A 14,436-nucleotide genomic window follows, 5' to 3' on the forward strand; every position below is an offset into this window, starting at 1 on the left:
CACTCGTGTAGCAAGTACAAAACCTTGGGTTAATCCTCAGTTCTGGGGAAAAAAAAGATAATAAAAAAGAAAAGGTAAAAAATACAGATAAACAAGAGGAAGAAAATGGAAAGATCTCATTTCTTGCCTACAGATAATTTTATAATTGTAAACATTCTGGTAATTATTCCTCAATCTCTATTTTTTTCTTCTGTCAGCCATAGGGTTTGAATTCAGGGCCTTGGTGCTGTCTCTGAGCTTTTGGGCTCCAGGGCAGCACTCTACCATTTTGAGCCACAGCTCCACTTTCAGTTTTTTTTGGTGGTTGATTGGAAATAGGAGTCTCATGGAGGGCTGGGAAGGTGGCTCAGTGGTAGAGTGCTTACATTGTATGCATGAGGCCCTGGGTTCGATTCCTCAGCACCACATAAGCAGAAAAAGCTGGAAATGGCACTGTGGCTCAAGTGGTAGAGTGCTAGCCTTGAGTTGAAGAGCTGAGGGACAGCACCCAGGCCCAGAATTCTGGCCCCATGACTGGCAAAAATAAAAATAAAAATAAAAATAAAAAAAATAAAAAAATAAAAGAGTCTCAAGGATTTTCCTGTCCAGGCTGGCTTTTAACCATTATCCTAAGATCTCAGCCTCCTGAGTAGCTAGGATTACAGGCATGAGCTACCAGCGCCTGGCTCTCAACCTCAAATTTTAATTTTTTTGGGGGGGGGGTCTAGTCATGGGGCCTGAACTCTGGGCCTGGGCGCTGTCCCTCAGCTCTTCAGCTCAAGGCTAGAGCTCTACCACTTGAGCCACAGCACCACTTCCGGCTTTTTTGTTTTTGCTTATGTGGTACTGGGGAATCGAACCCAGGGCCTCAGGCATGCAAGGCAAGCACTCTACCACTGAGCCACCTTCCCAGTTGTATAAGGGGGAAGGGTTTCTTGTGACTTTTCCATATATTTATGCAATGTATCTGAATCACTGAGATATATCACTCCTTACCATCTCTTTTCTACCTATTTTAGATATATACATATATATATAGAGAGAGAGAGAATATGCATTTTTAGAAAAAATATACTGTCAGGCCTGAAGGCATGGCTCAAGTGGTAGACCACTTGCCTAACAAGTGCTGGGCCCTGGGTTTAAGCCTCAGTACCAGCTAAACAAATAAGTAAGAAAGAAAAAATGTGATCATGTCCTAACCACTGTCACTAAATGTAATATCTGTTTGTACTTCTATATCTAGATATGGCTTCACCAAGGAAGTAATGCAGAAATACAAGGTATGCTGCGTTTAAGAATGAAAATTTCTCCTAATTCAAGCAAGTTGAGGGAGTTATTAGAAACTTGACAGCTTAATATTATTTTCAGACGCATGGAAAGAAAATATTAAGAATTCTTCAAGATGTTTTCTGTTGGCTTCCACTTGCCACAATAGTTGATGAGAAAGTCCTGATTCTTCATGGTGGGGTATCACGCCGGACTGACCTGGAGATTTTGGCCAAGCTAGACAGACACAAGGTACTGATTAAGAAAATAATGCCAGTTTCACCTTAATGTCTAGTTTCATTGCCAACATATAATAAATATAATCTTTTTTTTTTTTTTGGTTGGTCATGGGGCTTGAACTCTGGGCCTGGGCTCTGTCCCTCAGCTCTTCAGCTCAAGGCTAGCACTCTACCACTTGAGCCACTGCACCACTTCTGGTTTTCTGAGTGGTTTATTGGAGATAAGAGTCTTACAGAGGGGCTGGGAAGGTGGCTCAGTGGTAGAGCGCTTGCCTTGCATGCCTGAGGCCCTGGGTTCGATTCCTCAGCACCACATAAGCAAAAAGAAAAAAAGCCGGAAGTGGTACTGTGGCTCAAGTGGTAGAGTGCTAGCCTTGAGCTGAAGAGCTGAGGGACAGCGCCCAGGCCCAGAGTTCAGGCCCCATGACCGGACCCAAAAAAAAATAAAAGTAAAATAAAGAGTCTTACAGACTTTCCTGCCCAGGCTGACTTTGAACTTTGATCCTCAGATCTCAGCCTCCTGAGTAGCTAGGATTATAGGCATGAGCCTCCAGTGCCTGACAATAAATATAATCTTGTATGTCTACTCTTATTGGCTACTAAGAGTCAGTAGCAGAAGGAAGAATTCACAATATATATATTGCTATATATATGCCATCTCTGATCTTGATAATGCTTCTAAATTTTTTTATGGCTATACTGGAATTTGAACCTAGGGCCTTATACTTGCTAGGCAAATCCTCTACTATTTGAGCCATACCTCCACTTCCCTGATCTAGATAACTGTACTTTTTGTCCAGGACCAGGATTCAAACTCTTTTTTTTTTGGGTCCGGTCATGGGGCCTGAGCTCTGGGCCTGGGCGCTGTCCCTCAGCTCTTCAGCTCAAGGCTAATGCTCTACCACTTGAGCCACAGCGCCACTTCCGGCTTTTTTTCTTTTTGCTTATGTGGTGCTGAGGAATCAAACCCAGGGCCTCAGGCATGCAAGGCAAGCTCTCTACCACTGAGCTACCTTCCCAGCCCAGGATTCAAACTCTTGATCTGATGCTTTTGCTCTTTGGCTAATGCTCTACCATCTGAGCCACACCTCCAACATATAATCACTACTTTTCTTTCACTATCCCTTGGAACTTCTATTTCCCAAATAATTCATATCATATTTAATCAAACTCAACACATGGGTATTTAGTACCTAGCACTCAGGGAGGCTTGTGTTGGCACATACAAAGATGAAGATCAAATCACTTTCAAATAGCTCAACAACTATGTTTTGAGTGCTTATCATGGACCAAGAAAGGGTTAGGGGAGACAGAAAGAGGAAGCAGATGATTCCTGCCCCAAAAGAATTTTAATAACCAGTGTGTGTTGGGGGCAGGGGAAGAGGAAGGTGAGACAGAATAGATGCTATTCTATTAACAATAAGTTTCTGTTTTCCATTTCACTTTAGAAGTGGAACCTAAACAGGAAAAGGTTTTATTTCCATTTAGTAAAAATGACTCCTGCATTTGACTGCACCTTAAGCATCTATCCTCCAGCTGCCCAAACCTCTGCTGTACTGTGCTAAACATTTCCTCGACTTCGAGTATTTCTATTGGACATGCAAGTCTATAGATAGGAACCAGTAGAGTCTGGCAGGATGGATCTGAGTCTTGGAATATCAAGCTATTGCTACTTTGACAATTTTGTTCTACAAACATCCAGAGACCCAGGCTTCTGATGTCTTTCCTAGGGAGTCAAGTCAAGCCTTCATCTGAATCATCAGGACAATGTACCACAGCCATATCCCAGGTAGTGGGAGAGAGGAAGGATGGAAATGAAGGCCTTCTTGCCCCATAAGGACACCATATAGAACTTGGACATTTGTGCCCTCTCATCCCCTTGTACTGAATGTGGATACAAGCTTACCGCTCACTCGAAGGGAAGTAGGAAATGTAGTCTTCTTTTTTTATGATTGTTCATATGCCCAAACCCTCTTCTGCAAACCTATAGAGTTTGCATTCTTATCAGAAAGAAGAGGGAAATAGACCTGGGGTGATAATACTCTTTGTCACAAAGATTTTTAAGTATGGAATTACCAAATGTGTAGGTATGGTATATGGTTAAACCATAGCCTGTGAAATCAGATGGAAATTTAAGATAAAAGTTCTGATTCTATTACATAAATATCATGACCACGGACAAGTTACCTAACCCATTATAGAGTTAGATTTAACTCTACAGAATTATAATTATATCATGGGTGTTGGGAAGATTAAATCACAAAGTCATAGGGGCTCAGACTCCTGTCTTGCTGCTTCACCATGTTGCATCATGATCCAAGATGGCCTGGTATCGGTAGTTCACACCTGTAATCCTAACTACTCAGAATCTGAGTAGCTGAGATCTGAGGATCGCGGTTCAAAGCCAGCCCAGGCAGTAAAGTCTGTGAGACTCTTATCTCCAATAAACCATCAGAAAAGCGGAAGTGACACTGTGGCTCAAGTGGTAGAGGGCTGGTCTTGAGCTAAAGAGCTGAGGGATAGTGCCCAGGCCCAGAGTTCAGCCCCACAACCGTCAAAAATAAATAAATAAATGACCCAAGATGGCTGCTTGAGTTCCAGCCATCATTCCAGTCATCAGATATGAAAGTCTATAAATATGAGTCATTGCAGTCATGCAGGCTGAATCTGAGTCTTGAAATATCAAGCTGTTGGTAGTTTGGTAGTTTCTTTCTTTTTATGGGAGATAGTTGGTTATTTTGCCTGACAAGTTCTCTTTGGGGCTAAACTAGAAGAATGATAATCTTGAGTTTCTAGTGGCCAATTTGTCTCCCCAAGTGTTTTTTGGTGTTTTTTTTTTTGGGGGGGGGGTTGGTCGTGGGACCTGAACTCGGGGCCTGGGCTCTTCAGCTCAAGGCTAGTGCTCTACCACTTGAGCCACAGCACCACTTCTGGCTTTTTTCTTATGTGGTGCTGAGGAATCGAACCCAGGGCCTCATGCATGCAAGGCAAGCACTCTACCACTGAGCCACCTTCCCAGCCCCCTCTCCCCAAGTTTTGATGAATACCCTTCTTCCAACACAGAACTAGGCTCATCCTCTCCCCAAGGGAGACAACATTCAAGGCTTCCCCAACAATTGCATCTACTACAGTGTTCAAGGTTACTGGTCTAAGGACCTCACTATCAATCTGGATAGGATGCCATGTGCTTTCATGACCAAAAGATAAGTTATATGTCCTTGTGCACCAAAGAGAAGGATTCACAGAAAAGAATAACTCTTTGGCAGAGGTGTGAGGGCATCTGCAAATCAGTGGTTCTGGAACCTCCAACCCTTCCTTACAAAACCCTCTCTTCTTACATGCAATCTCAATGTTCTTGAAGAAAGCGCAGGCGCAAGGAGCCTAAATTCTAAGTTCTTAATGTTTCCTTCATTGATTTTGCACGTCACCTGGCACCCAATTATTTTAAGCTTCCATGCTAATTATATCTTGATATTTCTTTCAAGCTTTCAAACATTCTGTTCAGCTGGGTCTCTGTCTAAAAGCAGGGCATGGCTTTATCTTATGAATTCATATTGAATCATGAAAACATAGAAGTAGGAAGAACTTTGGAACAGGTCTTTATGGCTTGGCAAAGCTAATTTCCTGATACTTGGTTTGCAAAGCTGTATAGAGGGATGATGCGGCCATTTATAAAGTCTGGGGAGCCCTTGTACTAAATGATGCTATTTCCTAGGTGCGGTATGAAGATTCATCAATTAATGCAAGTGCTCAGAATAGGCCTATTTGGCAAGAGTTTCAATATATCCCTAGTCTCCTTAAGAACTAAAGCTAGGGCTGGGAATATGGCTTAGTAGTAGAGTGCTTTCTAGCATGCGTGAAGCCCTGGGTTCAATTCCTCAGTACTACATAAACAGAAAATGCTAGAAATGGCACTGTGGCTCAAGTGATAGAGTGCTAGCCTTGAGCAAAAGAAGCTTAGGGATAGTGCCCATGCCTTGACTCTAGCTCCAGTACAAAAACAAACAAACAGGGCTAGGAAGGTGGCTCAGTGGTAGAGCGCTTGCCTTGCATGCCTGAGGCCCTGAGTTCGATTCCTCTGCACCACATAAGCAAAAAGCCAGAAGTGGCACTGTGGCTCAAGTGGTAGAGCCTTATGCTGAAGAAGAGCTGAGGGACAGCGCCCAGGCCCAGAGTTCAGGCCCACGCCAGACCCCAAAAACAAACAAACAAACAAAAAGAATCAAAGCTAGGGAAACCAGGCACTGGTGGCTTATACCTGTAATCCTAGCTATTCAGGAGGCTGAGATCTAAGGAGCTTGGTTCAAAGTCAGCTCAGCAATTAACTACTAGAAAATTGGAAGTACAGTTATAGGTCAAATTGGTTGAGCACTAGATTTGAACATAAAAGCTCAGGGACAGCACGCAGGCCCTGAGTTCAAGCCCCACAACCAAAAATTAAAATTAAGAAAAGAATCAGGAAGTGGCGCTGTAGCTCAAGTGGTAGAGCGCTAGCCTTGAGCTGAAGAGCTGAGGGACAGTGCCCAGGCCCAGAGTTCAAGCCCCACAACCGACCAAAAAAAAAAAAAAGGGCTGAGAAGATGGCTTAGTGGTAGAACGCTTGCCTTGCATGCCTGAGGCCCTGGGTTCGATTCCTCAGCACCATATAAGCAAAAAAAAAAAGAAAAAAGCCAGAAGTGGTGCTGTGGCTCAAGTGGTAGAGCGCTAACCTTGAGCTGAAGAGCTGAGGGACAGCGCCCAGGCCAAGAGTTCAGGCCCCACGACCGGACCAAAAAAAAAAAAAAAAGAATCAAAGCTAGGTATGTTCCTTAGAGCCACTTGTACCATCCTGAGTTGAAGGGGTGGGTCTGGAGGACTGGCCTTCCCTAACAGCTTGCAGGATGGACAGGAGTGTGGTTATCAGTCAGGTCATATTGCCTGGTCTTTCTCTATGCCCAAGACTGGAACTGCTTGGAAGTGATTAATGCTTGTCCAGTGTTGGGAGAATCTCTGCTGTGGCTTCCTCTTCAAACCTCATTCAGTTACCTGGCCCCCTCTCTGGGTATTTTCTTTCCTTCCTTTCTTTCTTTCTTCCTTCCTTCCTTCCTTCCTTCCTTTCTTCTTTACTTTTCTTTCTTTACTTTTCTTTTCTTTTCTTTTTGTCAGGCCTGAACTCTGGGCCTGGGTGCTGTCCCTCAGCTCTTCAGCTCAAGGCTAGCGCTCTACCACTTGAGCCACAGCACCACTTCCGGCTTTTTCTGCTGATATGGTGCTGAGGAATCGAACCCAGAGCCTCATACATGAAAGGCAAGCACTCTACCACTGAGCCACCTTCCAAGTCCAAGTCTCATACTTTTGCTCAGTCAGGCCTTGTACTGTAATCCTTCTATTCCCCTTTCTGGGATTATAGGCATGCACCACCATACTAGGCTCCTCTACATTCTTTTCTTTTCTTTTTCCAGTTGTAGGGCCTGGGTGTTGTCTCTGAGCTCTTCAGCACAAGGCTAGCACTCTACCACTTGAGCCACAGCACCACTCTGGCTTTTTTATGCTTATGTGGTACTGAGGAATCCATCCCAGGGCCTCATGCATGTGAGGCAAGCACTCTACCACTGAGCCACCTTCCCAGCCCCTTCTTTTTACTCTTAGCATCTGTGGAACAACTGGAAGAATAAAGGTTTGCCTTTATGAGGGACAGCTGCCCCTTCCTGTCTGTCTCTAAAAATCTTTCTATAGAGAGAATGGTGACCTAAGTGAATGTTTGCCAAATTCTCTGTGGCAAAAGACTAGGTATTATGATTTCCTAATTCATCACAGATCACAAAATACTATAAATGTGAAGTGTTTAAAAATGAAATTCAAAGGATGGGAATGTGCTTAGTAGTAGAGTGCTTGCCTAACATGCATGAAGCCCTGGGTTCAATTCCTCAGTACCACATAAACGGAAAAAGCTAGAAGTGGCACTGTGGTTCAAGTGGCAGAGTGCTAGCCTTAAGGGAAAGAAGCTCAGGGACAGTGCCCAGGCCCTGAGTTCAAGCCCTAGGACTGGCACAATTAATTAATTAGTTAATTAATACAATACAATAAAAATATAATAAAAAATGAAATTTAAACAAAAGACAGAAGCCAATCGATCCTATGTGTGATTGAGTGTCATGGCAATATCACCTGGCTGTAAGAATGTCTAAAATTTGGGGCTGGGAAGGTGGCTCAGTGGTAGAGTGCTTGCCTTGCATGCCTGAGGCCCTGGGTTCGATTCCTCAGTACCACATAAGCAAAAAGAAAAAAGCCGGAAGTGGCGCTGTGACTCAAGTGGTAGAGCGCTAGCCTTGAGCTGAAGAGCTGAGGGACAGAGCCCAGGCCCAGAGTTCAGGCCCCACAACTGGACCCAAAAAAAAAAAAAAAAAAAAAAAAAGAAAGAAAGAAAGAATGTCTAAAATTTGTTCCTTGCCTTATCCCAGGCTTGGAGAAAACACGTGTTTATGAAGCCCAGTATTTAGGACTGACGGGGTGCGAAAGTAGTACTCAGAAAGGACCTACTACTTTATTCCAGCTCTATTTCTTTTGCATATGTTTAGATTGTTTCTACCATGAGATACAAAATGAGAAAGGAAAATGAGAAAAAGGCAGAGAAGAGAAAAAGCAACCCGTCAAGCCATGCACAGAAACCCACCCCGTGGTTTCTTCCACAAAGCCGTTCGCTCCCCTCCTCGCCCTTTCACCTTGGCTCCAACAAGACCCACAAGGCCAGCCGGTCCTGCAGCATCCCCTGCACCGCTCCTCTTGACTGCAAGGAGCTGTCCCAGCAGGTGCAGGTACGGCCCTCTGCGGACCTGGAGCTGGAGCAGTGCCACCAGCAAGCTGGCTTCCCAGGCATCAGAGAGAAGGAGGAGTCTTTGCCCTTGGCCCCAGAAGTGGACAGACATGCTGGAGAGCATCCAGAGCCCACATACGAAGAGTGGAGGCAGGTGGGTTGTGACGGGCTAGAACACGGCTGCTACCAGGAGAGGTAGCATGTAAATTCAGAGTATGTTTTAGGCCTTCTCCCTACTTCATTTCTCTGGGGTTAGAACACCCCAGAAGACCATTTGCTTAATGATCATATGTCTTCATGCTTCATCAATGATAGGAAAATAGTTTAACAACTTAGTTTCAACAGGTAAGGTCAGCTATTATCAATGAGATGCTATTTTTTATTGGTGGTGGTCATAGGTCTTGAACTCTGGACATGGGCACTGTTCCTCAGCTCTTCAGCTCAAGCCTAGTGCTCTACCACTTGAGCCACAGCACCACTTCCAGTTTTCTGGTGGTTTATTAGAGATAAGAGTCTCATGGACTTTCATGCCCTGACTGACTTTGAACTGTGATCCTCAGATCTCAGCCTCCTGAGTAGCTAGGATTACAGGCATGAGCCACCAGCACCTGGCTCCACTTCTAGTCCAGGTAGGTGTGTGTGTGTGTGTGTGTGTGTGTGTGTGTGTGTGTGTGTGTGTGTGTGTGTGTGTGTGTCTGTGTGTCTGTGTGTGTCTGTGTGTGTGTGTGTCTGTGTCTGTGTGTGTCTGTGTGTGTGGTTAATTGAAGATAAAAGTCTCATGGACTTTCCTGTTAGGACCATCTTCAAACTGTGATCCTCAAATCTCAGCCTCCTGAGTAGCTAGGATTACAAACATGAGCCACCAGTGTCTGGCTTTTGCGGGCTATGTTTAAGATTAGGTCTTGTTTCATACCTGGGCTTGCCTATAGTACAACCCACCTACTTTAGGATCATCACTGCTGGGATAAGAGAAACAGAGACAGCGATATCAGGATACTGTCTCTCAGAGTTCTGAGTTACCTTCAATACCAATTTAGAATATAGTTTTTTCTGTGTGTACTGGTCTTAGGGCTTGAACTCAGGGTCTGGGCACTGTCCTTTAGCTTTTTGCTTAAGGCTAGTGCTCTACCACTAGAGTCACAGCTCTACTTTCAGCTTTTTGGAGATCAGAGTCTCACAGACATTTCTGCCTGGGCTGACTTTAAACCATGATCCTCAGATCAGCCTCGTGGCTAAGATTACAAATATGAGCCATCCAGGGCCTGGCCTAATGCATGGGAATGTATTCACTTAATCAACTATGTTCTTCTTCTCTGTCCTTTGTTCATCCCGTTGCTGTTTTCCTGTGAGCCTCTCTGAGTGCATATGGGTATCTTGGTCTTTCCAGGTGGTGGACATTCTATGGAGTGACCCCATGGCTCAGGAGGGCTGCAAGGCCAACACTATTCGAGGAGGAGGCTGTTACTTTGGGCCGGATGTGACAGAACAGTTGCTGCAGAAATACAAGCTGCGATTCTTGATCCGTTCACATGAATGCAAGCCTGAAGGCTATGAATTCTGCCACAACCGCAAGGTGGGTGGAGTCTCCACACTGGGACTGTTTGTGGGTCACAGGAGGGACCCAAAGAGCATCTTCCAGACTCTGATGAGCTGAGACCTCTGTTTCTGATAACCAGTTGTGTCTCATATGCGTTACCCACTTGTTCCAAGCAACCTGGCAACCCTTCATTTTCTAAATTGTTATTATAAAAGTGATCATCTTTGACTTTTTTTTGCCAGTCCTAGGGCTTGAATGGCTTGAACTCTGGGTCTGGGCACTCTCCTTGGTCTTCTTTTGCTCAAGGCGAGTGCTCTACCACTTGAGTCACAGTGCCACTTCTGGCTTTTTTCAGTAGTTTATTGGAGATAAGAGTATCTTGGAGCTTCCTGCCTGGGCTGGCCTGGAACCATGATTCTCAGATCTTGTCCTCCTGAGTAGCTAGGATTAGAGGCGTGAGCCACTATTGCTTGACTAATCCTTGTGTGTGTGTGTGTGTGTGTGTGTGTGTGTGTGTGTGTGTGTGTGTGTGTGTGCGCGCGCGTGCGCACTCGTACGCGTGCCTGCCATTTCTTAGGCTTGAACTCAGGGCCTGGGCACTGTCCTTGAGCTTTTGTACTCAAGGCTAGCACTCTACTACTTGAGCCATAGCTCCATTTCTGGCTTTTTGGGAGTTAGTTGGAGATGAAAGTCTCACAGATTTTCTTGCCTGGGCTGGATTTGAACCATGATCCTCAGGATTTTTTAAAACTTCAAAATTGTTGTGGCCACTGCTTGTCAATACTGCTTGTCAATACTCTGACAGCAAGGGATAGATGTGGCTCCATTTTATTGATAGAAATTTGAGGCCTGGTGTTTTTCCAGCCATAATTTTAAGTCTCAAGGATTACTGTTCCAAGTCTCAACCCCACAGGGAGCTAGATCTCCACCCTGTTCCAGGCAAGGATTCAGGATCATAGTCTCCTCAGGGGCAAAATCAATGTTCTGATTAATCTTTGGGCATCTCTAGATCCTTCAATATTTGCCTAATCTGCCTGACTGGTGCCAATCAGAAGGGATATTCCCAGGAATGCTATATGGCCAGGAGAATAACAAGTTTGCAGTCAATTAAGAAGAAATGTTTGGTTAAATGGTTATGTAAGTTTCCTTGTTGTAAGGGTTCTGAGAACCTTTGGCTTTCTATATTCATTGGAAATGTCCAGGACTATAGATATTTTTTCTAGCATCTCCCAATGTATTGATAATAAGAACTTTGCAGAGAGTAGAACTCCATAAAAAGCTCTACTTTGATGCACTCATCAACGTGTGTGTGTGTGTGTGTGTGTGTGTGTGTGTGTGTGTGTGTGTGTGTGTGATTAATTAGAGATGAGTCTCATGGACTTTCCTGCTCAGGCTGGCTTTGAACTATGATCCTCAGATCTCAGCCTCCTGAGTAGCTAGGATTACAGGCGTGACACTGGTGCCCAGCTACACATCAGCTTTAAGAACTGATCAGCCTCAGCCATCTCAACTCACAACACCCAGCCTGTCCCTAAGTTAAACCCAATAAAATGATTTTTTTTAATGGTTTCTGAGCCAGGTGTTAGTGATGTACTTTCAAGTTAGTCTGTGAGACTCTAATCTCCAATTAATCACCAAAAAAGCATCAGCAGTGAAGCTGTGGCTCAAGTGTGACTGACTGTGTCGTGAGTCATGATTCCTTGATAGTACTGATTACTTCAAAAAAAGAAAACAGCCAGGTGCCATTGGCTCATGTCTGTAATCCTAGTTACTCAGGAGGCTGAGATCTGAGGATCATGGCTCAAAGCCAGCCTGGGCAGGAAAGTCTGTGACACTCCTATCTCCAATAAACTACCAGAAAACTGGAAATGGCACTGTGGCTCAAGTGGTAGAGTGCTCGCCTTGAGCTGAAGAGCTGAGGGACAGCACCCAGGCCCAGAGTTCAAGACCTACAACCCCCCCTCCCCCCCGCATACACACACACACAGAAAAGAAAACAGTGCAGGGTTGGGAATGTGGCTTAGTGATAGAGTGCTTGCCTAGCATGCACAAAACCTTGGGTTTGATTCCTCAGTACCACATAAACAGAAAAAGCTAGAAGTGATGCTATGGCTCAAGTGGTAGAGTGCTAGTCTTGAGTACGAGAAGCTAAGGGACAGTACCCAGGCCCTGAGTTCAAGCCCCATGACTGGCACAAAAAAGGAAACAGGGCAGAAAGAAAGGAAGAAGGAAAGAAGGAGAGAGAGAGACAGAGACAGAGAGCGCCATGGATGAGTGCAGGGGACCAGCGGTGCTGACAGTGGGCTGGCAATATGGGATGGAAGATGACGGAGTTTTCATTGCGCATGAATGCCATCTCTTCTGTTTTGATTTAGGTACTAACCATCTTTTCTGCCTCCAACTACTATGAAGTTGGCAGTAACAGAGGAGCCTACGTGAAACTGGGGACATCCCTGACTCCACATATCGTGCAGTATCAAGCTAACAAGGCAACCCACAAGTTAACCATGCGGCAAAGGCGAGACTTTTCAATGAATGCTTTTCAGAAAAAAATGACTGCTTTATAGAACGTTTCGGGGAGTCAGTGTCATTGCATTTATCTAAATTCTATGTTAAAAAAAATTCAAAATTGGGCTGGGAAGGTAGCTCAGTGGTAGAGCGCTTGCCTTCCATGCCTGAGGCCCTGGGTTCGATTCCTCAGCACCACATAAGCAAAAAGAAAAAAAGCCGGAAGTGGCGCTGTGGCTCAAGTGGTAGAGCGCTCGCCTTGAGCTGAAGAGCTGAGGGACAGCGCCCAGGCCCAGAGTTCAGGCCCACAACCAGACCCCCCCCCCAAAAAAAATTCAGAATTAAGCCAAGTCATAACTACCATCTAGAATAGATAGTATAAAAGCCATATTAATCTGTTGTTTTGTTACTGTAATAAAATAACTGAGGCTATGAAGGAAAGAGGTCAGAACAGTTTTGGAGGCTGAAAATTCAAGAATGGGGCAGCTGATCTTGGTTTGACCTCTGGGGAGGGTAGAACAGCAGATGGTATCATGGTGAGTACTGACGGGGAAGATCACATCTCAAGACAAGCCAGGTTGAGAGGGGACAGGAAGGCTTCCCTTTATACCCTTTAAGTCAAGGGTCCCCCAGGAACTACCTTAATCCCTTTGTATATCCCCAGTGACCTATAGACCTTGTGCTAGGCTCCATGTCCCACAATGAGGAGCAAGTGCCAACACATGAAGCTACAGAGAACAAACCCCATCCTCCCCACATAGATCTCACCCTTCTCCACACACTTAATATTTCTACCAACCCATCATTAATGCAAGCAATGTGTCTATTTCCTGCAAAAATTATCCTCTATGGATGCATTTGAATGAAGCCCATGTATCAAGCCACCAAGTCTTTTGAAGATTACTCTCCTATTTTCTCTCACCTAGAAAGAGTTTACATTACCCCAAAAAGCCACTGTCAAAGGCTTTCTTTCTCTAGCTACAGACTTGGCACTGAAACCTCTTTCTGAGCTAGGAAGGTAGAGTGCTTACCTTGCATGCATGAGGCCGTGGGTTCAATTCCTTAGCACCACACAAACAGAAAAAGTTGGAAGTGGTAGAGCACTAGCCTTCAGCTGAAGAGCTGAGGCACAGTGCCCAGGCCCAGAGTTCAGGCCCCATGACCAAAGAAAGAAGGAAAGAAAAGAAAGAAAGAAAGAAAGAAAGAAAGAAAGAAAGAAAGAAAGAAAGAAAGAAAGAAAGAAAGAAAGAAAGAAAGAAAGAAAGAAAGAAAGAGAGAGAGAGAGAGAAAGAAAGAAAGAGAAAGAAAGAAAGAGAGAAAGAAACCTCTTTCTGAGAAGGAAATATGGAATATTATTTAACTATCTGTTGGGATGATTCTGAATTTTAATCCTGGTTTAGAATTTACCATGCACTAACTGTTTTAAATAATTCATATATACTGTCTCATGACCAACTTTTGAAATAGATACTATTATTGAACTCAATTTCATATATGAGATCACTAAGAAACAATCAGCTGGCCTGTAGGGAAGGAAGGCAGTCTTGACCTATTTTCATTATTATTTCTGCAGAGACAAGTGCCTCAGAGTATATGAGATACTGATATATTCTAGTTTAGTCTACGGAACGAGCTACTGTAATTATTCCACCTCAATTAAAAATAAAAATAGACCAAGTTAGCATAAATCAAGTGACTAGAGAGAACGCATTAATATTTAGCATTAATATTGTTAGGATCCATCAGGACCATCCCAGGGGACCACACAGATGCAGGCAGGCCAGGAGAAAGATTATTATAAGGTCTATTAGAGGGGCCATATCTCCCCCTGGAGAGGGAGCAATATTGCATCTGCCCCCATACAGGTGGGTAGCTCTGGGGATAGTGGCCTTCTCAGGTAGGTCTGGGTGGGGAGAGAGGGAGTGGCCAGCTATCTGGCAGGAACTCCAGGGCAGGGAGGAGCTCAGGTCTGGGTGGAGCTGAGGACCAGAGGTGGGGATAATGCCAACATTCCCAGCTTTGTTGTTTAATAATAAAGAGGGGACCGGGTGGGGAGTATGGGCACAGGTTGCTTCTTCTGGAGCTACTTCCAGCCGTAAAGGGGTGAAGTAGTC

At 44.6% G+C, this 14,436-nt stretch overlaps 1 protein-coding gene across 1 annotated transcript in view; it reads left to right on the top strand.

Annotated features, from left to right (window-relative positions):
* Ppef2 (protein phosphatase with EF-hand domain 2) overlaps window positions 1–14,436 on the top strand; it is a 47,778-nt gene that overhangs the window by 19,595 nt on the left and 13,747 nt on the right. The window contains exons 8-12 of the mRNA XM_070012270.1: window positions 1,223–1,259; window positions 1,348–1,497; window positions 8,042–8,431; window positions 9,665–9,850; window positions 12,190–12,332. Coding sequence (XP_069868371.1) covers window positions 1,223–1,259; window positions 1,348–1,497; window positions 8,042–8,431; window positions 9,665–9,850; window positions 12,190–12,332 — 906 coding nt within the window. The remainder of the gene's footprint in view (window positions 1–1,222; window positions 1,260–1,347; window positions 1,498–8,041; window positions 8,432–9,664; window positions 9,851–12,189; window positions 12,333–14,436) is intronic.

The sequence above is a fragment of the Dipodomys merriami genome, unplaced genomic scaffold (genome assembly GCF_024711535.1).
Source record: "Dipodomys merriami isolate MVZ:Mamm:240054 unplaced genomic scaffold, mDipMer1.0.p SCAF_9, whole genome shotgun sequence".
In the NCBI taxonomy this organism is placed as follows: Eukaryota; Metazoa; Chordata; class Mammalia; order Rodentia; family Heteromyidae; genus Dipodomys; species Dipodomys merriami.